Source organism: Idiotropiscis lumnitzeri, chromosome 13 (assembly GCF_059441095.1).
Source record: "Idiotropiscis lumnitzeri isolate Australia: NSW breed Sydney's pygmy pipehorse chromosome 13, RoL_Ilum_1.0, whole genome shotgun sequence".
NCBI classification, from domain to species: domain Eukaryota; kingdom Metazoa; phylum Chordata; class Actinopteri; order Syngnathiformes; family Syngnathidae; genus Idiotropiscis; species Idiotropiscis lumnitzeri.
In genome coordinates, this window is record NC_142403.1 from 1,312,524 (window position 1) to 1,340,512 (window position 27,989).

At 41.0% G+C, this 27,989-nt stretch overlaps 1 protein-coding gene across 8 annotated transcripts in view; it reads right to left on the reverse strand.

Moving 5' to 3' along the window:
* orc1 (origin recognition complex, subunit 1) overlaps positions 1–24,766 on the reverse strand; it is a 130,289-nt gene extending 105,523 nt beyond the window's left edge. The window contains exons 1-5 of one of the 8 annotated variants that reach the window (XM_088312853.1): positions 24,619–24,744; positions 24,158–24,273; positions 23,995–24,077; positions 23,658–23,747; positions 20,349–20,476 (exon numbers count right to left, since the gene is read on the reverse strand). In XM_088312853.1, coding sequence (XP_088168979.1) covers positions 20,349–20,476; positions 23,658–23,747; positions 23,995–23,999 — 223 coding nt within the window. In that variant the 5' untranslated portion in view covers positions 24,000–24,077; positions 24,158–24,273; positions 24,619–24,744. Of the gene's footprint in view, positions 1–20,348; positions 20,477–23,657; positions 23,753–23,994; positions 24,274–24,618 lie in introns of all 8 variants that reach the window. The other 7 variants (XM_088312855.1, XM_088312852.1, XM_088312856.1 and 4 more) reach the window with 7 other exon arrangements.
* Between the last annotated feature and the right edge of the window lie 3,223 nt (positions 24,767–27,989).

Genomic DNA, 27,989 nt, shown 5'->3' on the forward strand with positions numbered 1-27,989 from the left:
TTAAAAGATGGCTCGCTGGCGCCCCATAGAAGTTTAAATATAAAAAAGCAGCCCCAGTTTTACATTTCATCTAGAACAACGAATTTACTTTAAATATTTGTGTTGCCTTGACAAAAGCTGTTGTATATTGACTAAAATCCTAATTACATTGAGAGATTTCTCACATCTGATAATATTCTGGCCTGAACACATCTATAAACTTACGGTTTATTGTAGTGGTAGCGCCAACTACTGTCTAAAGCAGGCGTGGGCAAACTACGGCCCGGGGGCCACATGCTTTAATCCAGCCCGCCGAACTTGGAAAAAAAATTAAATGAAGAAACCTTGTTCATGTTTTATTTTCAAAATACTGTGGTTTTTCAAAGACATATATATTGTTAAAATGCTCTTGTTCATTTTCATTTAAAATTAAATGTATTTTTTTCTCCAATGAGGTGAGGTTACCAAAACACTCCATCCATCTGCTCCTGGTCCCGGTCTGTCAAATTTTAGAACCCGTTGTGGCCCGCCAATCAAAAGGTTAGCCCACCCCTGGTCTAAAGGAAATGTGTTATCTTTTACGTTTGGTGTTTTTCTCCATATAGATTGTCGAGATTAACCTTGTATTTGTTTGAACGAGGTTTTAGGCCTTTATCATATTGCGACACAAAGTTTGTGAAATTTTATGCAAAGCTGTTGCTTTGGCAACGTCTATTCGCCAAGAAAAACAACACTACTTTTGAGAGTCCAAATATTCATGAAAACAAATCAAACTGCACACATATCAGGCCTGGCAAAGTGATTGATTAATAATTTTTTTATTGTGAAATTTTTAAAAGATGCTCGCTAGCGCCCCCAAGAAATATTTAAAAATGCAGCCCTGGTTGTACATTTCACCTAGATCTATGAAGATTTGAAAGCTTATGTAACACACTAAGACCTACAAAAAGACCATTTTGTTTTTGCTTCACAATTTGGTGTCATCTTGACTACAAACGATGCTGTAATTTGACCCAAGTGAACATATGTCTGTGTTTCCCACAGATTTGAAATCTACTTGTAGATGGACGCCGGCAGAGGTGCGGCAAATTATTTATTTTACGCTTCATATTGTGTATTCTAGTGAATTTCCAGAGTAAAAATTGTTACCACATTACTCAGTGCCACCGCATTATCGTACTTATTTGCATTAAAATAAAAAAAGTAATAAAAATAAAAATAAAATAAGGCTGTCATTGGACCTTAAGCGGAAAAAAAAGGATGTGGTAGGGCTGGGCGATAAACCGAAAATTTACCGTTCCCGAAATTTATTACAATGACCGAAATCATTTTGCCCATGTCGGTAAATTCGGTGTTTAAAAAAAAAGAAAAGCCTTTTCTGTCTGCGGCAATGTTCATGCCCCTTTAAGACCGCTACAGCGCCTCTAGTCACGTGACTCCACCCGTCTAATCGAGAAAGAAAACAGACGTTGCTGTCGTAGCTGGCGATTCAAATCCAGAAGCTTTTTCACCACCCACAACACAACCGTGCTGTGCTGAAAGTTCAAAGTGAGAAGCAAGGTTCGACAAGTGACAACAGCCCATTAACGGAGGCGACATCTTACGAGAGAACGTCTCAGAGGTGGACGCGATAGCCTAGCACATAGTTAAAGATAAAGCTCCTCTAGTTACAGTGGCGCGCACAGGATTTAAACGTTTCATGAAAGCCGTATTTCCCGATATGGACTACATCGGGCCGGGAGCTTAGACATGTCAAGCATTTTGCATCTACATCCGACTTGTGGTCGGGTCTCAACATGGATCCCTGATTGAGCCTGACTGTGCATTACATAGATAACAAGTGGCGACTGCGCACCAGAGTACGCGAGACGGCACATTTTCCCCGATGATGCACACTCGTTTATTTGGCTGGCATTGACATTTTCTTTCATTTTATTTTGTATATTTTTATTTGCCATTATTTACATCATGAGAGCATCTTGGCGCAATCTATTTGCAGAAAAAGAATTTGCAAGAGTTACCCTTTTTCTTTGTGACATTGTTCAAGTCATGCAAAGCAAGCTATTTGGAATGTTTATACAAATGATTTTTGTACTTTTATTTTTCATTGAAAGTAATGTGTACCAGTTGGTCAATAATAAAAACAGTCAATATGCATTTCATGCATTTATTTTGATTTTAGTCCACGGGGAATTTATCGTGCATTTATCGTTATCGAGGTAAAATTGCTCAATTTCTCGCGATATTGATTTGAGGTCATATCGCCCAGCCCTAGGATCTGGACAGCAAAAAACAAACATACCGAGAGCCTTAAAACATAACACCATGTTTGAGATGTTAATCCACCAGTAGTAAAAAAAAAAATGGGTCAACAGCATCCCCTAGAGTGGTTCATGGGGAGTTCGTCAAAGCCTTGCCCTAGTACGCTAGACCTATGGGTACGTAAATTGGGAGGTACGTGTAGGAAGGACCCTGTGATGTACAAAAATCCTTTCGTACTATGTCCTAACATGTACAGGAAATGAGTTACGAGTATTTGAAGGTACAATTTTGGTGCATTATTGCAAATTTACAGGGGACTTGCTTATGCCCCCTCATCCTAGCCAGTTAACACGATTAACTTCAAATTTGGGTTGTACAATCTCAACACTTGGAGACAACATGGAAAAATATTTTACGTTTTCGAAAGACTATATGACAGGGGCGGAGCATCAGACTTTAAATTTCATAATTCCTATTTAACAAAGGAATCTTGCTTGTACGTTTCACCTTGATCTACAAAAATGTGGCGTATGTAACAGCCTGAGACCCACAAAAATGTGGTTCATAGCCATGTGCTAAACCTTACAGGAAGTTCACCATTTTGAATAAACTTTGGAATTTTCACTTTTTGGGCCTTTCAAATAGGTCATGTTTTAACAAACTCCTCCTACAGAATTTATCAGATCGTCTTCAAACGTCGACTGCTTCATCAAAAGATATTTAACAAGAAAAGTTTTTTTTAAATAATTTTATTTTATCATTCGCTGTTGCCTTGGCGATGCACAGTTTATCTATTTTTGGACCGTTCATAAAAGGTCCTATTTTAACAAACTTCTCCTCGAGATTTCCCTGATCGGCTTCAAACTTTGTGTGCTTCATCTTCAGATGTTTAAGATGAAAAGTTATTGAAATGTTTCTTATATTTCGTCAGACTACGTTTCATAAATCCTTCTTACAGGAGGTAAATATCCAAGATGGCCCATTTTCACTAACAGGCTCAGTTTATATATATATTTTTTATCGGGAAACTGAAAATTGTTATCATTTTCTTTTTTTAATCAATTAATTTTGGAGAAATGTGTTTAAAGGGTCTTGTCAAAGAAATTAGGTTGTCACATTATTAAGTTTCAAACTATGCTTACAGGTCATTTGATTTGCAAGTGAACATTGTACCCTTGTTATCCAGTGTTAACATAAGTTCCTGCACTGATAGGAAGAGACAAGCCAGGCTCATTCCAGACTGATACGAAGTAAAAGTGTCTGAGATCCAAGGACACAAACTGAAGTCACACTGACCGTTATGCGAGGGGTGTTTCCATTCTGTATGAGTTGCATATTCAAATTGCTTTGCTGCGATACAATAAAAACCATGCGGGAGCAGGAAGCAGGAGCTTCGCTCTTGATTGCAGGGGGCTGCTCCCCGCGGGTGACAAAAGACAATCTTGGCTGGTTGATTCATTGTTTAGGCTTGTTTTAATAGAAACTTCCCTGGCAGGCCTGAAAGCTCATCATTGCTAACAGCTGTGCCATTAACATACTGTGAGTTGGTGAGGGAAGGACGGGATAAACACCCATTTTGGTACTGATATAACACAATACAACTTTATTTTGTCATTTTTACATGCAAACCTACATAAGTACCAATGTTAAGCTCATCCAAGTGTCCCTTGAACCAAGGTTTCTGGGTTGTACGTTTCATCGACATCTACGAAAATTTGCTGGTTTATGCAAGTCTTTGACCTTCAAAATTGTCTTCGATAGCCTTGTGGTAGACCTTATGTGCTTAACCACAGGAAGTCCATCATTTTTAATTTAATTTGGAACGTTCAAATTTTGAGGCCTTTCATTGAGGTCATATTTTAACAAACTCCTCCTACAGAATTTATTGAATCATCTTCAGCCTTTGCGTGCTTGATCTAAAGATGTTTAAGATTAAGTCATGGAAAGCTTTATTTCCTTCGCACGCAGTAGCCATGCTAATGCACTTTTGCACAAAATAGTTTTTTAGGGTCTAAACATGGGCGGAAAGTTGTGAAACTTAACACAGAAACATGGCAAAAAAATAAATATAGTACAGATTTTTTTTAACTGGTTTAAAAAAAAAAAAGTCTGCGTAGTACCTCCAACAATTTTTTTAATGAGCCATTCCCGGTTCTGTTTTACCTAGATCTGTGAAAATCTGGAGACATATGTAAGAGCCCAAGACCTACAAAACAATCTGTCTATCCACCCTCCTGTTGCCATGCGTCCATCAAAATAAGTCATGGGGGACAGCAAATATATCAGCTTTGTGTTAACCGATTCAAACCCAAATTTCGTACAGTACATTTATTATTTCAGTTTGCATACTTTTTATAATATTTGTTTGGTTTGTCATGACTTTTTTTTTTTTTTAATATAATCTTAAGGGATCCCTCGTCTCCTCGGGTACGATAACACTGATCTAATCATTACTCACCTAAATGAAAGCTCAAGCATTGGAGAAGCATTGTCATTCTAACAGAAATGTTGCCACATCTTAGGTTGTCCTGAAGGGAGAAGCCCTGGAGAGTTGATGAGTCATTGCCTCATGGATGACTGGAAGCACAATTTGGTTTCTAAAATGGGGACGCCAGTGCGCCCTATTCACTGGGCATGGTTTTGGGCTCTTTACAAGCTTCATTGATTGCTTTCAGCACTGCCTGCGCCCCCTGGTCAGCTCCTCAATGGACCCACTCCAGTTTGCATACCAGCCTGGCATCAGTGTGGATGATGCCATCATCTACCTGCTCCACACTTCACTCTTCCACCTGGAGAAGGCGGGGGGCACGGTGAGGATCATGTTCTTTGATTTCTCAAGTGCTTTCAACACCATCCAGCCCGCCTTATTGGGAGACAAGCTGGAGCAGGCGGGAGTGGCCCACCACCTCATCACATGGATTCACAACTACCTCACAAACCGGCCACAGTACGTGAGAACACAGGACTGTGTGTCTGACGTGCTCCTCTGCAGCACGGGAGCGCCGCAGGGAACTGTGCTGGCTCCCTTCCTGTTCACCCTCTACACCTCGGACTACAAATACAATTCCACAACCTGTCACCTGCAGAAGTTCTTTGATGACTCTGCGATTGTCGGCCTTATCACTGACGATGACGATCGGGAGTACAGAGGGGTTACGCAGGGGTTCGTGGACTGGTGTCAGCAGAACCGCCTCCAAATCAACGCTGGGAAATCCAAAGAGCTGGTGGTGGATTTCCGCAAGCGTCGGCACTCTCCACCTGCACCAGTGAATATCCAGGGAACAGACGTTGAGAGGGTCTCAACTTACAAGTACCTGGGTGTTCATCTGAACAATAAACTGGACTGGAGCGACAACACAGACGCTCTCTATAGGAAGGGTCAGAGCAGACTCTTCCTACTCAGGCGGCTGAGGTCCTTTGGCGTTCGGGGAACACTCCTCAGGAACTTCTATGACTCGGTGGTTTCATCAGTCATCTTCTATGGAGTGGTCTCCTGGGCAGGAGGCATCTCGGGCCGAGACAAAAAGAGACTGGACAAACTGGTGAGGAGGGCCAGCTCTGTCCTGGGCTGCTCCCTGGACTCTGTGGACTCAGTGGGGGGCAGAAGGATGACGGCAAAACTGTCATCAATGCTGGACAAACCAGCCCACCCATTCAATGACACTCTGAGAACACTTTACAGCTCCTTCAGTGACAGACTTTTACACCCTCGCTGTACCAAAGAGAGATTTCGCCGCTCCTTCCTGCCAACTGCTGTCAGACTTTTTAACAAGAACATTGGGTCAGGCCTACAAACGGGAGGGCATTAGTGCAATTGTGCAGTCCTAGGATGCAATATTTACTACTACTGTACTTTCAGCCAAGGGTGTACTCAAATATTGACCAATGATGTATTTTGTTTACCATTACAGTATTCTTATTACAATACTTCTATCACTGTAGTATTTCTACCACTGCAGGATGTTCACTATTACAGTACTTTTATCATTGCAGTACTTTTATCATTGCAGTATTTTTCTATCATTGCGGTACTTTTACTATTACAGTACTTTTACCATTGCAGTACTTTTACCATTGCAGTACTTTCATCATTGCAGTATTTTTCTATCGTTGCAGTACTTTTACTATTACAGTACTTTTACCATTGCAGTATTTTCTATCATGCAGTACTTTTCTATCATTTCAGTACTCTTACCATTACAGTACTTTTATCATTGCAATATTTTTATGATTGCAGTATTTTCAATCATTCAGTAGTTTTTATCATTACAGCGTTTCCCCCTCCGTATAATGGACAAACATTAGGAGTGTTTCCTTACACTTAGATACGTTTATACTGTGTATATTTGCATGCTTTTTCTGAATGTCTGCTGCTAATGTTATACATTAACGGCTACATTACGCTGCCGACTCTGTGTGATCTATATCTTTGCTGCTGTAACACCTCAAATTTCCCCATTGTGGGACTAATAAAGGACATCTTATCTTATCTTATCTTATCTTAAGAAAGGATGAAACAAAACTAAGGTTACACATGTAACCAGCATTCTATGAATCTTGAATGACAGCTAGAGCTATCAGTCACTCTGAATTCTCATGTACACACAAGAAGATTCTTTTGGAAAGAACTTCCGGTGACACCAGAAATGATACCTGTCCCAGGTCGTTTTTTTTGGTATGCATTTTTAAAATTCACACGCGCGATGAGAACATTCAGTGATTTCGGATGCACCTCTTGCAGGTATTCGGGATTCAGAAAATCACATGTAAGTAGAGAAAATGATATATTTCTCTATGCAGACATTTTATTTTGAAAAATCATTCATTTTGTTTAGAGGAAGTGTACATCTCTCTCTTACTTGATTTCCTATTGGGAATGTCACTTGAGTGAGAATGACTTTCTGATTGGTCAAAGTAAAGTTGTCCCGCCTTCTCAAGACGCTATCTCGAGATTAACCTCGTTTTCTCACTCTTTTACGCTTGGATGCCCAACTGAAAAGTGACGATATCTCTTGATTGCTAATGCGCCGTTCGATGAGTGAAATACTTATTGAAGTCGATAGAAATGTGATACTCTAATGTTAATTGGGAAATGTTTTATTTTAAGTATGAATACCAGTGATAACTGAGAGTCTGTGACGAACCGACCATGTTCATACTCGAACGTCGTCTTGGTGAGTCGCCATGTGCTTGCTATGTACTACGTCGTAAAACGTTTATGTGAGGCTAACACTAAGCTAACATTAAGCTAATGCTAATCGTGAGTGGAAATGTACGGCTTAGTTGCAGTGAAAAAGTTGATTAGACTTATTTTAAGGTCTCTCAAAAAAAAGGTTTATGTTGACAAAAGTATGACTGCTCATTTTGATGTAATGTGAGTTTAAAGTGGAAAATTGAATTGACTATGTTTGATATACAATTATTTCTTTATTGAAATGATTGATATGCTAATCATAAAACATATGGTTATTGAGAAATTGGAGATATATAGAGAAATGTGTTTATGGTTATTGTATGGGTTCATTTCATGTGTAACAATGATAATTTGGAAAACATGCATGTATATGAATAACTGTTACAAATGTTATATTTAGATGCAGTATAGGTGAAATTGAGAACTACTGTGAAGCTATAGCGACTGATAAGACTGGAAACTGATAATAGACTTATTAGCGGCACACAATAATTTCATTATTGTTATGCAGGCTAGGTTTTTTATCGTGGTACTAATCCAAGAAGATCTGAGGCTGAATGGATTCTCCTTCGATGGAGATGGCAAGCCTGTGCCCAGAACCACAAATGTGACAAGGAAACCACGTACTTCTCTACCTTCTTTGTGAAGACATTACGTGGTAACAATCTCAACTACCACCACAACAAGACTTTTTCAAGACTACCTGAAAGAACATTGACGGACTCAAGACAAAATATTACTGAGCTCAGTAGGATTTGGGGATTATTATTTCTAATTTGGGGGATTGTGATTTATTCTATGGAAAAAGATTCTGACTGTTATGTTGTAAATAATTGTCTTAATACAGTTAATGTTGTTGCTCATTTCTGCCAACAGCTATTTCAGTCACGCACCTGCCAATTAGCACTATTTAAAGGAATATAAGAGTTTGAGCTTAACGTAGTTCATTTGATGTTGCTGCATCCTGTGTATGAAAGTGTGAGACTGTAAAGTGCTGAGCGTGTGACTGGTGGAGCGGAACAGGGTATGTGGTGCAAGAATGTGCAAGAATGGAATGTTTTAGGACAGACGGTGATAACCGCAAGGAGGGGGCGGAGACGAGATAACTCAAGCCACAACCAGGAGGAGCCACCACGTGATTCTTCAGGGGAAGACAGACCAATAAGAGCAAGCTAAAGTTAACTGCAGGATACACATAGCCAATAGAATCATGCCAGGATGCCTTTGTTGCTGTGCCATTTGCATATTGTATAGTATGAATCGTTACTGGGCAACTCGGATGTAGAGAATGCCTGCTGGTGGCAAGAGAGGTGTAGAGTTGTATTGAGAGGGACCCGAGACCCAGGTGCACATGTAATCAGTCTGTGTATTAGGAATAAATCCACTCGTGCGTGAAAATGCCGGCTTCCTGATACCTTTCTATTGCAGAACGAGCGCGTATATTGTTGGATGAGTGAGAGTTGGGTAAGGTCACAAATTGGAGTCAGATTGCTAATTTGAGTTTGCGTTGATTTAAAATTAAATTTAAAATTAAATTCCAACAATTTATGGTGACCCTGACGTGATGCAAGAGAGGTAAAAGGAGTCTGGGACTCCAAGAGACGTAAAAGAAGTCTGGGACTTCGAGAAGTCTGGGACTTCAGGAAAAACCACAAGGGTCTGGGACTCGGGTCTGGGACCCACGTCCACACCAGGTGACGACCTGATAAAGGATAAAGGAGCCACACATCCGACCGTCTTTTCTCTTAGGCCCACAGTGAAACAAGGTAAGCAGAACCTTTTCAAATTCTGCACATTGGCAACACTAAATTATAAGAGGAAGGAGGAGCGGGACAAAGTAAAAGTAAAAGTGTAACAGTGTGGACGTTAGTAGGGTATAAAATCTGGGATTTACCTACTAGCATAGTTAATGGCGTAAAAGTAAAAGTGTAATAGTGTAGACGTTAGTAGGGTATAAAATCTGGGATTTACCTACGAGCATAGTTAACGGCGCAAAAGTAAAAGTGTAATAGTGTGGACGTTAGTAGGGTATAAAATCTGGGATTAACCTACTAGAATAGTTTGGAACTATTCGTGGTTACGAAATGGTTTAAAATCTGGGATTTACGTATCAGGACACGGTTTAAAATCTGGGATTTACGTGTCAGTGTGGAAGCGGTGTGAGTGTGAAGGCTAAATTTGTTCTGCGTAAAAAGTGGTTGGGACACGCACGGGTGGATTTCAGGATGGCGAAGGAGAGGACGTGTGATAGTGGTCTCGGGTCTCGGGTGTGGCACTTCAGACGAACGGACTGAAGTCTGGTCGGAGATTAAGAATAAATTAATAAAAATGAAACATAAAAAAAAGAAAGAAAGAAAGATAGAGAAAAGCAGTGTAGAGATTGGAAGTTCAATAAGAAAAGAAAAGGAATGTGAAAAGAAACAGAGTATGTGTAGAAAAGAAAAGGAATGTGAAAAGAAATATGGAGAATGTGTAGAAAAGAGGAAGGAACAATGAATGTTCCAGAGAAAGGAAGATGATGAAACAGGACCAGTATTGAGAATGTGAATATGAAAGTTGTTGAAGAAGGTAAAGAAGGCAGGGTGCAACTGCCCTCCTGTATCCTGAGTTACCCCAATCTCCACATTATCAGGTAACGCCATATAGAATGACGACTAGATCAGACGGAACTGCATCGATAAGAATGAAAACCCCCCAAAAAGATAGATAAATCTAAAATGCGCTCACCTCAATGTGCTGCGTGTATAAGTGGCAGTGAGCATTTACGGCAAAGGCTGCACTGGCCCTACAGGGCTGCACATACATAATTATGAGAGATATTAGTTGAATTGAAGGACTTATTATTGGCCAAAGATAAAGATAGATTGCGTTGCTGTTATTAATAACATATTATTGTTTGTAGCTGTTCAGTGTTGAGAACTGTGTGTGTCGTTTTGTGGGCCCGTGTATACGTTTGTGTTTGTCTGTGTGTCAAAATTTTAGAAAGAGTGATAAAAGTGGTTGCAACTGTGCTAAAAGGATTGATGAAGTTGAGCTAAAATGGAATCAATGATTAGCAACTAACGAAAGGCTACTTTTGAGTGATGAGATCCTATTGAGGAAACATTTGGATCACTGAATTGGTTGCATGAATTGAAACTAGTTTTACTTTTACAGAACAATGAGAGCCCAAGTTGCGGGGATGTGATTAATTTACAGAAAGAAATTAGAGATGGCACAATTTATACTTACTTGATCCGAGAGACAAGGTATATCATTCTGATGATGGTTTTTACTTAATTGTATACTTGTGTCTTTTTCAGAAAGAGAGGAGTAGGTGTTGTGAAATCTTAATTGAATGAAGATTTTGGAAGTGAGCATGAGAAATCCTTGCAGGAGCATAGGTGTTTCGTGATTTTGTAGTTTTGATTTGATACCTTGATGGTTTTGAGTGGCTTCGGTAAGGCTACAGTGAATTTGGAAAATTAAGGGGAAAAAAAGTGAGGAAAATTAGACAGAAGGCAATGGGTATAGGTGTAATCGTAAATCACGAGTGTGCTGTAACAAAGAGCTAACAGCTCTTTGAAGTTAGATGCTCGTTCCCAAGTAGGGGGAGGAAGTCAGAGAAAGAGGATGAAGTGATTGAAAAAGTGGAAGAAAAGACGGAATGTCTGAGAGGCATTTATCCACAGTTGCCAGACTCGCGACAGTATGTGTTTGAGCCGCCGCCGTATCCGACGGCGCCAGTAATGGCCCCCGTAGTCACCATGGGGGGCAGAATGGTTTTAGATGTAGAAGATAACAATTCATGGATGGCGCCAGCGACCATACAGTTGATTGAACAGGCTGTGAAGAATGAGAGAAATAGAGTGTGCGGAGAACAGCAGGGGAGTGTGGAGTCGCCCGTGCTGGCGCCAGGGGCGCCGCTAGCAGGAGACGGGGGCACCCCTAGTGCAGGGAGTAGGAGGACTCCGAAGCTGATGAAGAAGGAGCCATCGCGAAAGTTGTTGGAAGGACATAGGGTGCAGAGTGAGGAAAGAAAGATGTTGGAGGAAGTGAAAAGCTCTGCATTGAGAAAACGGGGAGGCCGTGGACACAGTGTATGGAAATTAGTAAAACTGTTTGTAAAAACGACAAGCACTGTGACTTTCCATTGAATGTTATGCGAGTCGCCTCTCTGTCCACTTTTAAACCTCGTTTGAAGATGAATTCGGGCCTTTGACTCAACATGAGACTGTTGCTGTTCTGTTGTTTTTCTGGTGTCTACTGTATATGTGTTTATGTGAGTTAATTTGAGTTATATACAGAGTTGCATTGTATTTTATTTCATTGTATTTAGGACTGAGACGTTGTAAAACATTGTTTGGTAGGCCTTGCAGAATACCTCAAATTTAAGAACAAATGGAAAATAGATGATGAGGCAACTTTAGCTGACTACATGTGAAAAGTGTTAGAAAGGCAAAGCACAGGCGCAAATCTAGAGTGGTGAGGATTTTTCTGTCGTCCAGCAGGGCACTAAACTAGTGGAGCCAGGAGACTGGATACTTGAAAGAAGTTTGAAGATAAGACATTTGTAATTACCCAAGGGGGGAGCACCAGCAGGAACATGTAAACATTTCAGACATCAGAGGAAAGACAGACATCAATGGCAGTCATTTACTGATTGAAAAGGCAGATATGCCTTTTAGTGCTCTCGCACTAAAGTCACAGTCCTTTTGTTTCGGAGGTGTCTCTCGGCACATCTCCTTTGATGTTGCAGACGTTGATCCAGTCATCAGGCATCCGCTTCTCTTTGAGGTCTTCTCGTCCATATGGTCACGCATGGGTCATGCTGTGGAACAATTCTTTTGCGATACTGGTGGAGTGAAATATGGGATAAAATATATATATTCACATAAATAAAGGTAAATAAAGGAATTTGCGTTCCCCATAAGAAAATATGAGCCTTGATTGGTCAAAGTGACATCATACTGCAGGTTCCTTGCAAGATTGATGTGTCACCCGCTGTCGTCCACTCTCCTCTTCGCCCACGCTCTTCTTCGGCGCACGCCGGCCGTCTAACCGCTCCAGCGCCCCGTCGTGCCGCTCGGCGAAACTACAATGCCCCCGAATATTTTTTAGACCCGCGAAGCACTGAACCCGCGAAAGGTGAACCGCGAAGTAGCGAGGGTTCACTGTAGTTGTTGCTTTAGCCTGCTCATGTGCCCCACAGGTTTTATTATTATTCACATTGGATGAGCGACTAGATAACACACTCCCAGTCCAGGATAGGGCAAAATTTTGTTATATTGCTTCGACTTTTCCATAATATACAGCGGTGGCGCTGTTTTTGTGAAAAGTTACTCACTTAACACAAGGGTAGGTTCGCTGTAGAGGGGATTACAGAGTTACATGCGGGACAAAATTTACTTAACGGGAACTGTCCTCACTTGAGGCCGAGGCCAGACCTGCTGACCGGTATGATGGTCACCAGCTAAATGGTCGCAAAGAGCTCCACCAGCGCAGGGGGCGCCACCGTTACCCACTCCCAGTGCACTCTTGACTCCAACCCGCTGGTACCCCATTCCATGACAGGGGGCTACGGAGCTTCAGCGTTCGAGGACTGGCAGGTCCCTGCATTCCAGGGACGGTGGATGGACAGGTTTTCGATGGTGCTGGATACTGGGGCGAGCTAGGAGCTCCTTCCCCATCTCCCAGTGAGCCATGTGGACTCTCGAGATTGCCAGAGTCACTGCCATTGACTGAACGAACACTGGAATTTGAGTGGCATTTCCGGATGGGACTGAACTTGACTGTGCATATCCTTCCGAGGGCGCATATGTCGAGCTCTCTTCCTTCCCAGTGGCTGAACTAAACTGAAACATCTGAGGGCAGCTCTGAAACCTGGTTCTCCATCCTCCCGCGGTGGGTATGCCCTGTTCCTGCTCTGGTCTGAGTGGTGTAGCAACCTCCACCCATTCAATTCACCAATTGACATATCACATTGTGCATGTGATCACACACATGATTTGGTTCATCAAAATGCATTCATCCAAATTTAGTCAGGAGTACATCTTGCATTAGAATGATACATTTGTTATGTCTACCGGCGTTGCCTCGCACGCGTGCCTTGTCCCTGAGCAGCGGAAATGGTATGAATTGTTTACTTTCACGAGCCACAAATCACATTGAATATTGATGCGCGTCATCATACTAAAGTTCTAGGCCCCATAGTTGTTGAATACTCCGCGTCACTATCAGGATATCATACTTCAGCACCCACTACAAATTGTTCGGTTTTGGGAACATCACTAAATTTCCCGAGAAGGGTCGCTCGGAAGAGGTAATTCTGTGTGTGTGTCTGCTAAAGGAGTTGTGGACCGAGGGCCCGACTGATTTGGGGCTCGGCTCCACAGCTCCGCAATTGTTTTTACTGTCTATACCCGCTCCCCCAGTTGACAGAATCAGTGTGGGCACAGCCTGGAGGTGGATTGAGGCATTCGGGAGACAATAGGAGGTGAAGACTGCAGCAGTCTTGGAGCTGTCTATGTCTTGGAGAGCACCTATTCTTCCCGTAAAAAAAAAATAAATAAATAAAATCAAAAATAAAAAATAGTTCAATTTGGTATCTGCGTTATTATAGTTTGGGAATTTTTTCATAAATGGTTACTATTTCATTTGGGTTGCTTTAAAAATTTGTCAAAAAAAAAAAAGTCAAAATTGGAGCGTTAGCTCGAGGCTTAATTTGTAATGTCTAAACACAGTTAGATATTTGAACTCTGTGAACTCAGCATCACTGGAGTCGGACTTCACTCCGTACGTTGACCTCCGGGTGCTTTCCCGGAAGTGGACTGAGCCTCGCTGGAAAGGACCGTTTAGAGGTCTGGCTAGAACCTCACACGGCGTCCAATTGGAAACTAAAGGACAAAAGTGGTACCATTACTCACAGTTGCGCCCCAGACTTTGTGCCTGCCAATGGTGAGCTTAAAGGTTGACCGCCCGGACGGGCATGTCAAGAGAGGGAATGTGAAGATGGCGAGAATTGGATCAAAGTTGGACTCGAAACTGTCTGAACAAAGACGACGACGATGCAAATGTTTAACTTTATTGACTATTTTGCTTGCTGGCGTGTGCCTTGTGTGGACTATGTTGGCGTTTGAACATAGGACGCAGGATGACAGAAGTGATGGAGCGAAAGGAGAACGAGTGATGGTGTACTATTCCTGTAATGGAACGGTATGGTATGGAGCAGAGCGAGATGGTGGTAAGACGCTGACACAGACACAACAACTACTGCTAAATCTGAAATGTAAACAACCGACACAGGTGAACACTTGGGTGACAATTTTTAATTGGACACACCGGTGGAATGATGTGGTAATGGAAAAGAAAAAGCCTATTTTTGACACCCAAGTTGCAAAACAAAATTTCACCTGCCTAAAGTTAAATGGGACTGGCCCTGGGATTGGAAATATCCAGGAGTAATGGTGTAATGAAAATGTGTCTTTGCCAGTAGTAATCCCTCTCGCTCGTGCTGATTGTTTGGCTGTGGTGTGGAGAGAAAGTACTGTACGATAGGCTTCCCACCAGTGCCTCAGGTAAGTGCGCCCTGGTAACGCTGATCATGCCAGTTAGTGTGACAGCCTTAGATCTGGCCACAATGGACTGGGAAGCCGTTGGACAACGGAGAAGAATCCCCTTCCTTACAAGGAAGAGAAGGGACATGTAAGAATGGTTGAATGCAGGAGATCCCACTAATATAGATGCAATTGGAGTCAAAGAGGGGTCCCTGTCGAGTATAAATTGGTGGATGAAATTGCGGCAGGATGGGAGAGTCTTTTCATGTTCGTTACGGAAACAAAAATGTGGACCGGATTAATTATGTCTACTATAATGTCCAACGATTGGCGAACTTCACCATCTCGGCACTCCAGGCAGTGCATGAGCAATTGGCTGCCATGTCTCTTATGGCATTCCAAAATAGAATGGGCTTAGATATGGTGTTAGCTGAAAGAGGAGGAGTGTATGGTATTTTTGGGGATCAGTGTTGTACACTGATTCCCAACAATACGTCTCCTGACGGTCGCCTTACCAAGGCATTGGAGGGTCTGCGCATGCTAAGTAACAAAATGAAGGAGCACTCAGGTGTGGACACCAGTTGGTATTCGGACTGGTTAAACGTCTTTGGTAAATATAAAAGCTTGATTGCATCAGTACTGATTTCTATCGCTGTGTTTGCCGCTATTATGGTGTTATGCGGATGTTGCTGTATTCCATGCATTAGATCATTAACTGTTAAGACAATTGAACGCACGTTGGGGCCACTCCCTCCTCAAATTTTCTATTGATTTTTAATTTTTTACAAATTTTTAATTGTTTGATGATTTTTAGCTTATGGCAATTGATTTTAAGCTCGTGTTTAACAATAAAACAAGGTGTTCGAGTGATGACCTCAGTCGTCTGAGGTAATGAGAGGGAATAAAGGAATATAAGAGTTTGAGCTTAACGTAGTTCATTAGATGTTGCTGCATCCTGTGTATGAAAGTGTGAGACTGTAAAGTGCTGAGCGTGTGACTGGTGGAGCGGAACAGGGTATGTGGTGCAAGAATGTGCAAGAATGTAATGTTTTAGGACAGACGGTGATAACCGCAAGGAGGGGGCGGAGACGAGATAACTCAAGCCACAACCAGGAGGAGCCACCACGTGATTCTTCAGGGGAAGAAAGACCAATAAGAGCAAGCTTAAGTTAACTGCAGGATACGCATAGCCAATAGAATCAGGCCAGGATGCCTTTGTTGCTGTTCCATTTGCATATTGTATAGTATGAATCGTTACTGGGCAACTCGGATGTAGAGAACGTCTGCTGGTGGCAAAAGAGGTGTAGAGTTGTACTGAGAGGGACCCGAGACCCAGGTGCACATATAGTAAATCTGTGTATTAGGAATAAATCCACTCGTGCGTGAAAATGCCGGCTTCCTGATACCTTTCTATTGCAGAACGAGCGCGCATATTGTTGGATGAGTGAGAGTTGGGTAAGGTCACAAATTGGAGTCAGATTGCTTATTTGAGTTTGCGTTGATTAAAAATTAAATTCCAACATATTGTAGCCTTTGAGAATCTAGAATTTGGTCAGAGCTGTTGAAAGAGTAATTATGAAATAGTTATAACACAGTTGTTTTATTGCTCGGATATTCATGTAGTTCAAAACTAGAGCAATGATATTGATAGATTGCAATAACTATCTACGTGAAATGTTCTTGCTTTGCAATGATGAAACTTGCTTCTGCTTTCATAATTAAGTCTTCATAATAGCCATCCCAATGAAAATGTTAACGGAAGATAGCAAAATGATGGCCTCCACCTCTCTTATCGGTGTGTGGCAGTGCAATGTTTTTAAGTAAAGAGGTTGTGACAAGACTGAGATGTTTCTGCTTTGACGCATTTTTGATCACATGTATAAAGTAATCGTTCAAAGACATGCCCACACATAGAAAAACAACTTAATGTGTCTTCAGCTGCTTGCTTAGATAACCCCATCCCTTTAAGTTGAAGACACCCATGTTCAGGGACTTCTGGTAATTAATAAAAAGGAGGGAACGGAGAGATATGATCAGAACGCAAAGAGACAAGCATTCGATTCAGTCTTTCTCTTCGTTCTCCATGCAAGCCAAATTTTGAGTGTCTTTCTCTTCATTGTTGGTGTGTTTATGAAATGTCAAATGGGCGAACCTGACAGCTGCACGATAAATCGAAACCTAGGTTTGATGTTGTGTGATTATCTAATCGCAAAACAGTGAGGCTTTGTATTTTTTCCTCTCTCCCCCAACCTTTGGCAGTTGAGTGACAGATAAATTAGCCAACCAGACTTGTCGATGCTCGGGTCTTAATGGCGCTGGCCAATCAGTGTTGTTGGCTAAACACGTGTTAGTCTGCGCTCCGGTGCCTACAGTCAGCGCAGTTTGACAATAACACACTACGCGTGCACCTCTGTTTTTTTCTGTGATTGCCTTGTACCAAAGTGGAATGGAAGTAACTTCTGCCGCCGTAGATGAGGAGAGGGATATGTTCGGGCTATAGACGGGCGGTACGTCTATTATTTGGACGTACGGCGGATTTGACAAAAATGAACCGGGATGAAAAAAAATTTGCATGGGAAAACTAAGCATTTGTGCCTACGGGTGGCAAGCTCCTCCTCAGAGCATCTTTTCAGCACTAATGGCAACATTGTAACTTGTGATCGTGCATATCTGATACAAGCAATGGGGAATATGCTGCTTTTTCAAGCCCCAAAAAACTAACACAATACAATACGAGCGCCAGAAGAGAGCACCTTGTACTTTTCATCAAATGGTGACATGAGTGATTCGTATTATATTGATCAAATTCTTTGTCTGAAACTAAAATGACTCACGATCGTAGTTTTGCGAGCATTGTGACAAGCTTGTGTGTGACGAGTGGGTGTGTGTGTGCATGCGTGAGGAAGAGTGCAGTGGAGGAGATGAGGTGATATGCTGCAGTGGCGAGCGAGGTAATGAGAGACAAGTGTAAAGGAAAGGTTGAAGAGTGTATAAAATAAATCAAGTCGAAGCAGAAATAGATAACTAGCATTTTAACGTGTAAAATACAAAAAAAAACGCAAATCAAATTTTAATCGCAATTTTGGTCGGAATAATCGCAATTATTATTATTTTTTTTCAAAATCGTGCAGCCCTAATCTGGTCCAAATTATTCAATATCTAAATAACACTACTCTTGAGTAGGGTTACATGCAGTCAAAGTCATAACTTTAGTTTTAGTTTTAATCTAGTAGTCAACATCTCCACAAACTCTTAAGATTGGTCACTCTTGACAAGGCACCGCTGTTTATCGAAAAATCTCAAAACCAAAAACCCTAAAAGTCGAGGTCACTGTGTAGAAAGAATACAAACACATTTGTGTATTCTGTTATAAACACACTGCAATCAACCCAACACTGTTGAGGTGAGGTGAAATTTTATGTTATTTCTCTTTGTCAGAAATGAACCACAAATTAAATTTTTTTGGGGGAGGAGGCGTGGGGGTGTTGTTTAATTTAACAACATACTACTGTACTGTCGAATGTTGTTTCACATATATCAGAATCAGAATCAGAAATCCCTTTCATTGTACTCAAGTGTGCAACGAGATTAGAGAGCTCCCCTCTCCAGTGCAATACAACAATAATTCAGAAAAATATATAAATTAAATAAGAGAAAAGAGAATATATGCAATATATGAGGGCGGCACCGTGGTTAACTGGTTAGCACGTCCGCCTCACAGTGCAGAGAAGCAGGGTTCGGTTCCTGTGTAGAGTTTGCATGTTCACCCCGTGCCCGCGTGGGTTTTCTCCCACATTCCAACACATGCATGGTAAGTTAACTAAACACTCTAGATCAGGCATCACCAAATGGCGGACCGGACCACGGGATGATTTTGACCGGACCCATGGCCAATCTATGATGATTTTTTTTCAGGGCACATTCGCAAACGTTGGCTCTGCAATTCTAGTAAATATGGAAAAGACCTCACTGATTTGAGCCAATCAAATCTTTTGTTTTTCGATCCACTGCCAATTGCGCAGCAGACCGGAAGAGAGTGCTGCTGACAGTATGCCTTGTTGAAAATTTAGCAAGGTCGATGCGTGTTGTTTTAAATGAATGGACGGAGAAATTTGGTTTCGTTCTGGCTGCTGCCGATTCAAAACCAGCGTGCATCATATGCTCCGAAACCGTCCGAACATTGCGAAGCGCCACTACGAAACAAAGCACCACCCTTTTGTGCACAGTTATCCGCTGACGTTTGAGGTGAGCGCATGCAAAAACATCGAACTTCGAGTGCAGTACAACAGATATTTACATTTTCGTTTACATCCCAGTGGCATGCAAACGAATATTCAGTAAAAGTATCATGGATTTTGGGGAAACATAAAAAAACGTTCAAGTGATGGGGAAGTTGTGAAGGGGTGCTTAAATGTGGTTGCACAAACATTATTAAAAGGAAAACACAAAGCCCAGATGTGTGAAATAATCTACCAAATCCTAATGGCCCTGACTCCGTTCCAACCCAGATTTAAGTCACTGGCAGGGCAGTCACAAACTCATTTTTCTCATTAAGAGAAGTTAAAAAAATATTCAAAAGAAAAAGTGGTGTCAAAGCTCATTTTGAATTAGTTTTTCATGAAGACAGCCATTTTTATTGATTGTGTACTGAACATGTTGACCTGGTTTTCCTGGATAATTAGGCTTTCCGTTTTTTTTAGGCTGATAACTCTTTGATTTAAAAAAAAAAAAAAAAAAGGTAAAAGATGTTACCTCAATGCTTAGCACTTGATATATTTCTGCAGTAGATATTTTACAGTTTTTTTCTGGAAGTGGCACCCTTAAATTCCTGGAGACACATTTTCTTGAATGTGAAATAAATGCCTTATATTTGTTTGACTGGCAAAGGTGTTTAATGGGAACATTGCTAAATATTTAGTATATAAGTGCGCTCTGTTGAAAATGACTAAATATTGAAACTATATAAAAATGTGAACATAGGCTAGGCATTAAGGGAAGTTGGACTTTGGTTCGGACCATTTAATTGTTAGAAATTTTCGTAGTGGACCTCTGTGACTTTTAATTGAATACCTCTGCTTTAGATGGTCCGTAGGTGTGTTTGTGAGCATAGACGTTTTTTTTTGTCTTTGTGTGATCTACGATTGTCTGGCAATCAGTTCAGGGTGTTCCCCGTCTACTGCCCAAAGATGGCTCGGATAGGCTCCAGCATGCCAGTGACCCTTGTTTGGAGTAACGGCTCAGATAATGGATGGATGGGGGGGTGGGTGTATGCAATCTATAATTTCTTTGTAGGTAACAGTCATAAAACAACTTGTAATGTAAGATGCCAAGAATATACACTGTACAGAATTACCAATTGCTGTACTTTTTGTACTCACCGTCCTCCAAAAGCTTGATAACTTTGGCCACATAAGGATTGTCTTCATCTTCACCTTCTATAAGAATGTATTGACCAGTGTTTATGATGTTGGGCCTCGGTAGTCCCGCCACACTGATGACCAAAGAGCTGACACAGAAAGACATTGTGAGCTTTATAAAGAATTGAAACACTGGATATTCCTACAAAAACATTCACATAAACACATAAGTCAGGTATAAACAAATTTGGGGTGGCTATTTAATGTATTCAATCGAGTCTTATTTTTATACTTTATAGAGCTGGACAATGATTAAATCTTTTAATCGCGATCATTCGAATGAGGTCTTCATCACGCTTAATCGCATCGTTATAGACAAAATCCCCAAAATTCTGAAGTAGTGCTTAGCACACTTCTTTTTTAAATGCATGACCATATAAATGAAAGTGAAATAACATTTGTTGGGCTTACACTTTTGTTGCACGCCCCAATTCGCATTCCCCAGGTAACTTTACTTAGGTAAAGGAGATTGAGCTCAAATTTGCCACAGTTACTCAAAATTATCTCAGGAATATGCAGAGCAAGGCATTTGATGGAGGTTGGGGTTCATTGTTCTGTGACTGGTACAAATTCTGGCAAGTGCCTGCTAGAATCTTTATCTCCTAGTAACTATACCTGGGAAAAAGGAATACTGCGTATATTTGCTACAGTTCCTAAAATATATCTTAGGAATACACTTCATGGTTAGGTTTCATCTGTTTGGTTCACCCATGAAATTAATTACTGCCTGCCAAAATGTGTATCCTCTCCATTTGTATGGAAAAGAGGATCCCTGCTGAAATTCACTACACTAGATGTTCACTATTGTTATCAATAACTATTTCTTGGCAAAACCTTTTTCATACATAAAGTACAAATGTGCAATACTAACGTTTTAAATTGTAGTGAATAATTCGCTGAATGAAATATAGTATTGATAAGTGCAGGTATTGGTTTTTTTGTTTGTTTTTTGCCAAACTTTGTTCATAAAAATGCAAATCAAACACAAACGTGTTTTCTTTGTTTGTTTTTTTTCTTGTCACTTTTAGGAATGGCGCACTGTGTAAGAAAGCAGTGCGGTCTGATTACGTTTTTTTGTTGTTGCGGGCTTTCTTTAGCGATGAGTAGTTTATAGCTGTTTGATTCATTGAATGTACATGTGTATATCAAATTTCTGTCTGTGTGAGTGGTCGTTATTGGTCAGCGCCATGGCCTGGCAAGCAGATTTTGTTTTGAGGATGAGGATGCCTTTATTAGCTTTTGAGCATGCATTACATAAGAGTGAGTTTATTTGTTTTTTCTTTTTCTTCTGTCGACGCAGCCATCAACCGTTACAAAAAACAAAACAAAAAACTCGTAATCAGTATGTGTTCTCCAACCAGACCACCGTCGGTACCTTGCCACTTAAATTCGATCCCGCTGGAAATATACAATACAATACAATACAGCTTTATTTATATTGAGCAGCAGCCTTTTTGGACATCCCACATTGTGTTAGATTACTTGAAATTCACTATTGGCATGTCATTGAAAACGATTTAATGATAAAACTTTGTTGACATAACAAATGCCGAAATTGGCATATCTTTAGACCCGTTTCGCCTGTACCAGTGAACGCCGCCACCGGATGCAACAGATTTTCACAATAAAATAAACATTACCAACAGCATTAATGAGCGATATAATTATTGTCGGCCTAAATAAATGAGTGAATTAATGTGAATTTAACGTGTTAAATTCACTATTGGCATGTCATTGAAAACGATTTAATGATAGAACTTTGTTGACGTAACAAATGTCAAAATTGGCATTTCTTTCGACCTGTTTCGCCTTCATTCAATGCGTGTGCACCCGCGACCAGGGGGTATGGATTTTGGGTTACCGCCTGTACAGTGAACGCCCCGCCGAAAGCAACAGATTTTCACAATAAAATAAACATTACCAACAGATTTAATGAGCGATATAATTATTGTCGGCCTAAATAAACGAGTGAATTAATGTGAATTTAACGCGTTTCTACTTCACCAAAAAAATCGTGTTTGCAGGTTTGACACTGAAGGATTGTATTACAATGACTGGCATTATTTTAAACACTTAGGGGACAGAATGTTAATTTAGCAGGTTCATATTTACTGAATGTGTTAAACATTTATTCAACAAGAAGCATTTATCAAATGAAACTAGAAGCACAGGTCACAAGAATGACTGGGATTGTAGTCCTAATGTTTACTGATTTATTATATTATTCTCATATGCAAAATCTATAGTACTTAGTTTGAATGTGTGAACTTTATTGAAAGTCTCAGTAGTGAGACAAATTTTCACACATAGCATTTCCATGAGCTGCACCCACATTCACAGCACTTCATGGACAAATACGACGAAGCACATTCTCCACATTGGCTGTAGAGATGCAAGCATACCAAATTGGGCACTGCAGGACTCACACAGACGCGATCGCAAAAACACATTCCGAAAGACATAACAATTGGAGATCGGAGCACATACACACGCACACGCACACGCACAGGGACACGCCCATACACACTGACACGATTACAGGGGAATGCCAGCGGCGAGAGAGACGGAGAGACTGCCCGCCGGAGAAGGCCAGCCTTGGCGTGCCAGTCTTGGGAACCAGACGGGAATCAACCATCCAGACGACGACTAACCTGGGGAGGACCTTCGCTTGGACGTGGACCCGTGCCGTGGGAGGGAGCAAAGGCGACCGATTCAACCTACATTACCCTTGACAGAAAAAAACTCCTATAAAAACTGAAGCTGGGCTGAAAGATGGCGCCTCATTTTTCGACAGTGCTCGCTTGTGTACAGTTTCTCGTGAGATGAAGAAAAAGCCGCCCAGATATCTGTCTTTGTACTATTTCATGAACTCCAGAAATTGAAGAAACTAAATATTGGAACTCTAATCAGTTGTTGAGTCTTTATTTGACCCTTTTCCTCTTGAGTACAAAAAACGAACACGCATTGGAGTAAGTTTGGCTTTTAAGGTTCATTTACTAACTACTACTCATTTCCTCTGTGACTCAACTCCAACAACACCCGAGTGTTCAATTAACCTACTATGCATGTTTTTGGAATGTCTGCTCCAACACAAATAATACTTTCTCCAAAAACCACAGGGACCTCGCAGCGGTCGCAGCTTTGGTCCTAATTAGGTTCACAGGCATTAAACCGCTCTATCCAGAGAACTCTGTTCCGATCATTTATCAAAATATTTACCGTAGAATCTCGAATCGTTAAATAGATAATATACAGAATACAGGTTCTTACCCATATTCAAAGTGTTTCAGCTTCCTGTCGAACCTCAAAGGTAGTCCTTGCCACTTGTACACTCGTCGGACACGGAGTCTCGTTTTCATTCTGGGCTTGGAAATAAAGACAGTGAATCGGTTAGACTTCACCGTCCTCAAGTTGGGCAATGTATTACTGGATAAAACTTATACGAGAACAAGCGCTTCCAAGTCACTATCTATTTTGAATGAAGCACTTCGCTCGCCGCCGTTTCCCGCCACAATTGCGTCACATCCACAAGAAAAGAAACTCTGAACACGTCTCATTTGTTGAAACGCCTTAAATTTATTCATTTATCTAAACTACATAAATTTACCTCATTTGTCGAGTCACAACTTTCTAGGTCCTTGCTCGTCGCTCCTATGTTTACATGCTAGCTCCTCCCACCAGAGATTCCATCTAGGAGAGTGTACGTCTCATTGTTATTATTCCACGTTAGTTAGTCCTCGTTTGACTGTTGATATTTTATCACCTCCTACCAGAAATTACATCGAAGAGAGAGGAAAGACCAATGTTGTGATTTAAACGAGGCGATGACTCAATGGACCAATCCCAATACCCACAATTTAACCTTCCGTCTTTTAGTTGCACGTTTCTGTCGAGGATACCAGTGTTTAGAGAGTCTGTTGCCCCGCCCCCTTTGTATCCATGTTCCATACTTCGGGTGAGATGGCATCTAAGCGGACTCAGCCAAAACATGTTACCCACAATTTATTGCGGATTTGAACAAAATAGCGGTATAATGGCGACGTCTGGTGGAATTCCTGTGGCTGTGCCTAAAATTGTATTTTCAAGTGGAAGTATAGAATTATGAACAAACATGACGTCTTTCTGGATTTTTAATGTGGTTTTAAACAGCAAAATTGTTAGAACAACACCCGGTTCCGCCATGTTTGATGACGCATTTCTAACATCGTGGCGTAAATCGACGGCCTGTTACCTCGTAACAACGTCCCAATTCTTCAATTTTGTGCGCTTGTAAACAGCGCCCACGAACACCACTACGTGCGCCTCAAATTGGTGTGTCTCCATTGAACTTCATAAAGTGTAGGGTGGGTATTGAGATTGGGCCAATTTCACAATCTCTGGAGGCGTCTTCCAAAGATGACGTCACGTCATTGCCGCATGTCACAAATGCATTATATGCGTGTCAGAAGTATTACTATCAGCGCATATCCTCTCTTTGTTTATTGTTCCAAATGAAATTAAATTCAAGTCAAATATCCTCACTGTTAACGCGCAAACACCATTTTCACACATCACCATCTAGGAGCTATAGAACTGTCCACAGAGGATACATCTGATATCCCTAAAATACCCTTCAAAGCTCCCGGATGCTCGGTCCTCGCACTGAGGTGTGCGTTCAAGATAATTTAGACGCTAGTTAATATGGCGGGGAAAGAACATCTCCGGGACTTATTCAATGTTTTTTTTTGAAAGATTTTTTTAAACTTTAAACGCTCAGAAGATAATTCAAATGTGGTAAAATATAGACCATTAGATCATTTAGAACATTTAGATTATTAGTTTTGATAGATATAAAAGGCGGCACAGTTGTCGAGTGGTTAGCATGATGGCCTCACAGTGAAGAGGTCGTGGGATTGATTCCGACTACCGCCTTCCTGTGTGGAGTTTGCATGTTCTCCCCGTGCTTGCGTGGGTTTTCTCCGGGTACTCCAGTTTCCTCACACATTCCAACAACATGTATGGCAGGTTGATTGGATACTCTAAATTTCCCCCAGGTATGAGTTTTTGTTCGTCTATGTGTGCCCTGCAATTGGCCGGCAACCAGTTCAGGACATTATCAAGATAGCTGGGATAGGCTAAAGCACCCCCTGTAACCCTTGTGAGGAGAAGCGGTAGAGATAATGGATGGATGGATCAATAGATATAAAATAAATAAATAGGTAAAAAAAAAAACCCTCGACATTTCAATTCAAAACACAAAGGAAGCATGAATACGAAATAAAAAATCTAAGCAATAGATATTCAGGAAAGTCTGGATATATTTTCCTCGCATAATTATATATATATATATATATATATATATATATATATATATATATATATATATATATACACACAGTAATCCCTCGCTATATCACGCTTCACCTATTGCGGCTTCGCAGATTTTTTTCTTCAGTGGGATTGTGCTCTGGGGAACAGCCCCTTGGATTTCGAATAAGGACGCAGAGTTTCAAACGGGTGTCGATAATCTTTTATCTCTGAACAAGCATGTTCAGCATTCTGCAACGTGAAAACTACAGAACAACAGCATGCGCAGTCAATCACAAATCAGAATTATCAAATTAACTGCACCATTTTTTACAACACAGTAAATTCTAAATCCTTTTTTTGGTTTTATTAACTTTTTATTGGCTTTTCATTTTCCAAACAGAGAAAAAAAATAAACAAATAGAGAAAAATAATAATGAGTAAATAAAGACAGAACAAAAGGAGCAATATTCCCGTGTGTTATACAAAATATCACATAACCTATTTTCATCGAGCTATATATATATTGGGAACGTTCTCTTAACACCATATTCAGTGACTGTTAAAAATAAAATCCGATCTCAGGGGAGTAACAAAAACAACGCATTTCTCCCAGCAGGAAGTCAATTGTCAGCATCTATGATTGACATATGCTGTTATCTTTTCCATTTTGTAAATGTCCATTGGAATATCCATCCATCCATGTAGTGTCGGGCTTTCTTGCGTTAACCATTTCCTAATGAGGGCCTTTTTACCAGCCACCAACAGTATGCCATTCAGTATTTTGTACTTTTTTACCCATTGCTGGGGAACAAGTCCAAAAAACAAGAACTTACTCCCCAGAGGTATTTCACATTTAAATATTTCCTGTAATGCTTTATGAATAAAAACGTTTTTAATAGTGGGACCGTCCCAGAAAATGTGGTGGTTATTTGCAGTAAACTACCACAATTTCTCCAGCAAACTGGAGAGTTGTTATCATAATGGGTGTTTTGAATTGGTGTAATAAAATATCTCACCAACCCTTTCCAACCAAATTCTCTCCAGTACAGTGAGCTGGTACATTTCCAATGATATCTCCATAACCTTGTCCATTCCTCTTCTGATATATGTTTCTCAGCTTCTATTTCCCACTTATTTTTAATATAAGATGTAGAGTGTGATTTAAGATTAGATAGGCCCTTATAGAATAGAATAGAATACAATTAAACTTTTTGTCATTGCACACGACAGAGATAAGAGCAAAGGAATGTAGTTTGCATCTATCTAGGAGTGCTTAGCAAGAGAATATAGATATCAATGTGCAGTTGCGCAAAAATAAATACATTTACAGTAGTGCAGTGAGATATGTTTTAGTGATACCAGATATAAAGTGGAGTTAGTGATGGCCTATATGTTCCAGTTCTGTATGTGGATATATAGTCTGTTGCTTTTGTTATGGGAATAGTGCTAAGTGAGGCAAGAGGCAGAGTTCAAGAGTCTAACAGCTGTGGGTACAAAGCTGTTTCGGTGTCTGGTAGTTTTAGTCCGGATGCTCCTGTAGCACCTCCCAGAGGGCAGGAGGGTGCAGAGTCTATGTGCTGGATGACTGGGGTCTTTGGTGATTTTTCCAACCCTTTTCAGACGCCTTTCCTCATAGATACTCTCTATGGCAGGAAGTGGTACCCTGACAATGCGCTGGGCGGCTTTCACCGCCCTTTGCAGCGCCTTCCGGTCCGAGGCAGAAGAGCTCCCATACCAAACTGTGATGCAGTTGGTCAGGATGCTCTCGATGGTGCAGCGGTAGAAGTTCACCAGGATGTCTGATGAGAAGTGGTTCTTCCTCAGAGTCCTCAGGAAGAAGAGATGCCTTCTTGACCCTCTTGGAGCAACCGGTTGTCCAGGAGAGATCATCCAAGATGTGGACTCCCAGGAACTTGAGGTTTTTCACACGCTCCACTGCCGTCCTCTTGATGTGGATGGGTGTGTGTGGGTGAGCGTTCCTCCTGAAGTCCACAATGAGCTCCTTGCTTTTGTCAGTGTTGAGCAACAGTTTGTTGGCGTCGCAACACCCAGCCAGAATATTCACTTCCTCCCTGTAGGCCGCCTCGTCGTCGTTCTTGATGAGACCGATCACCGTGGTGTCATCTGCAAACTGAATGATATATAAGTAGGATATAATGTTTCCCTCTATGTTAGAATTGTACACATCCTTAAATATGGCTAATAAATCCAGCCCAACATATCTCATCTCTTTCAGTTTTATATCAACAAAATGTCGTAACTGTAAGTATCGGTAAAAATCTTGTTTTTCAAGGTTGTAGTTTTGTCTAAGTG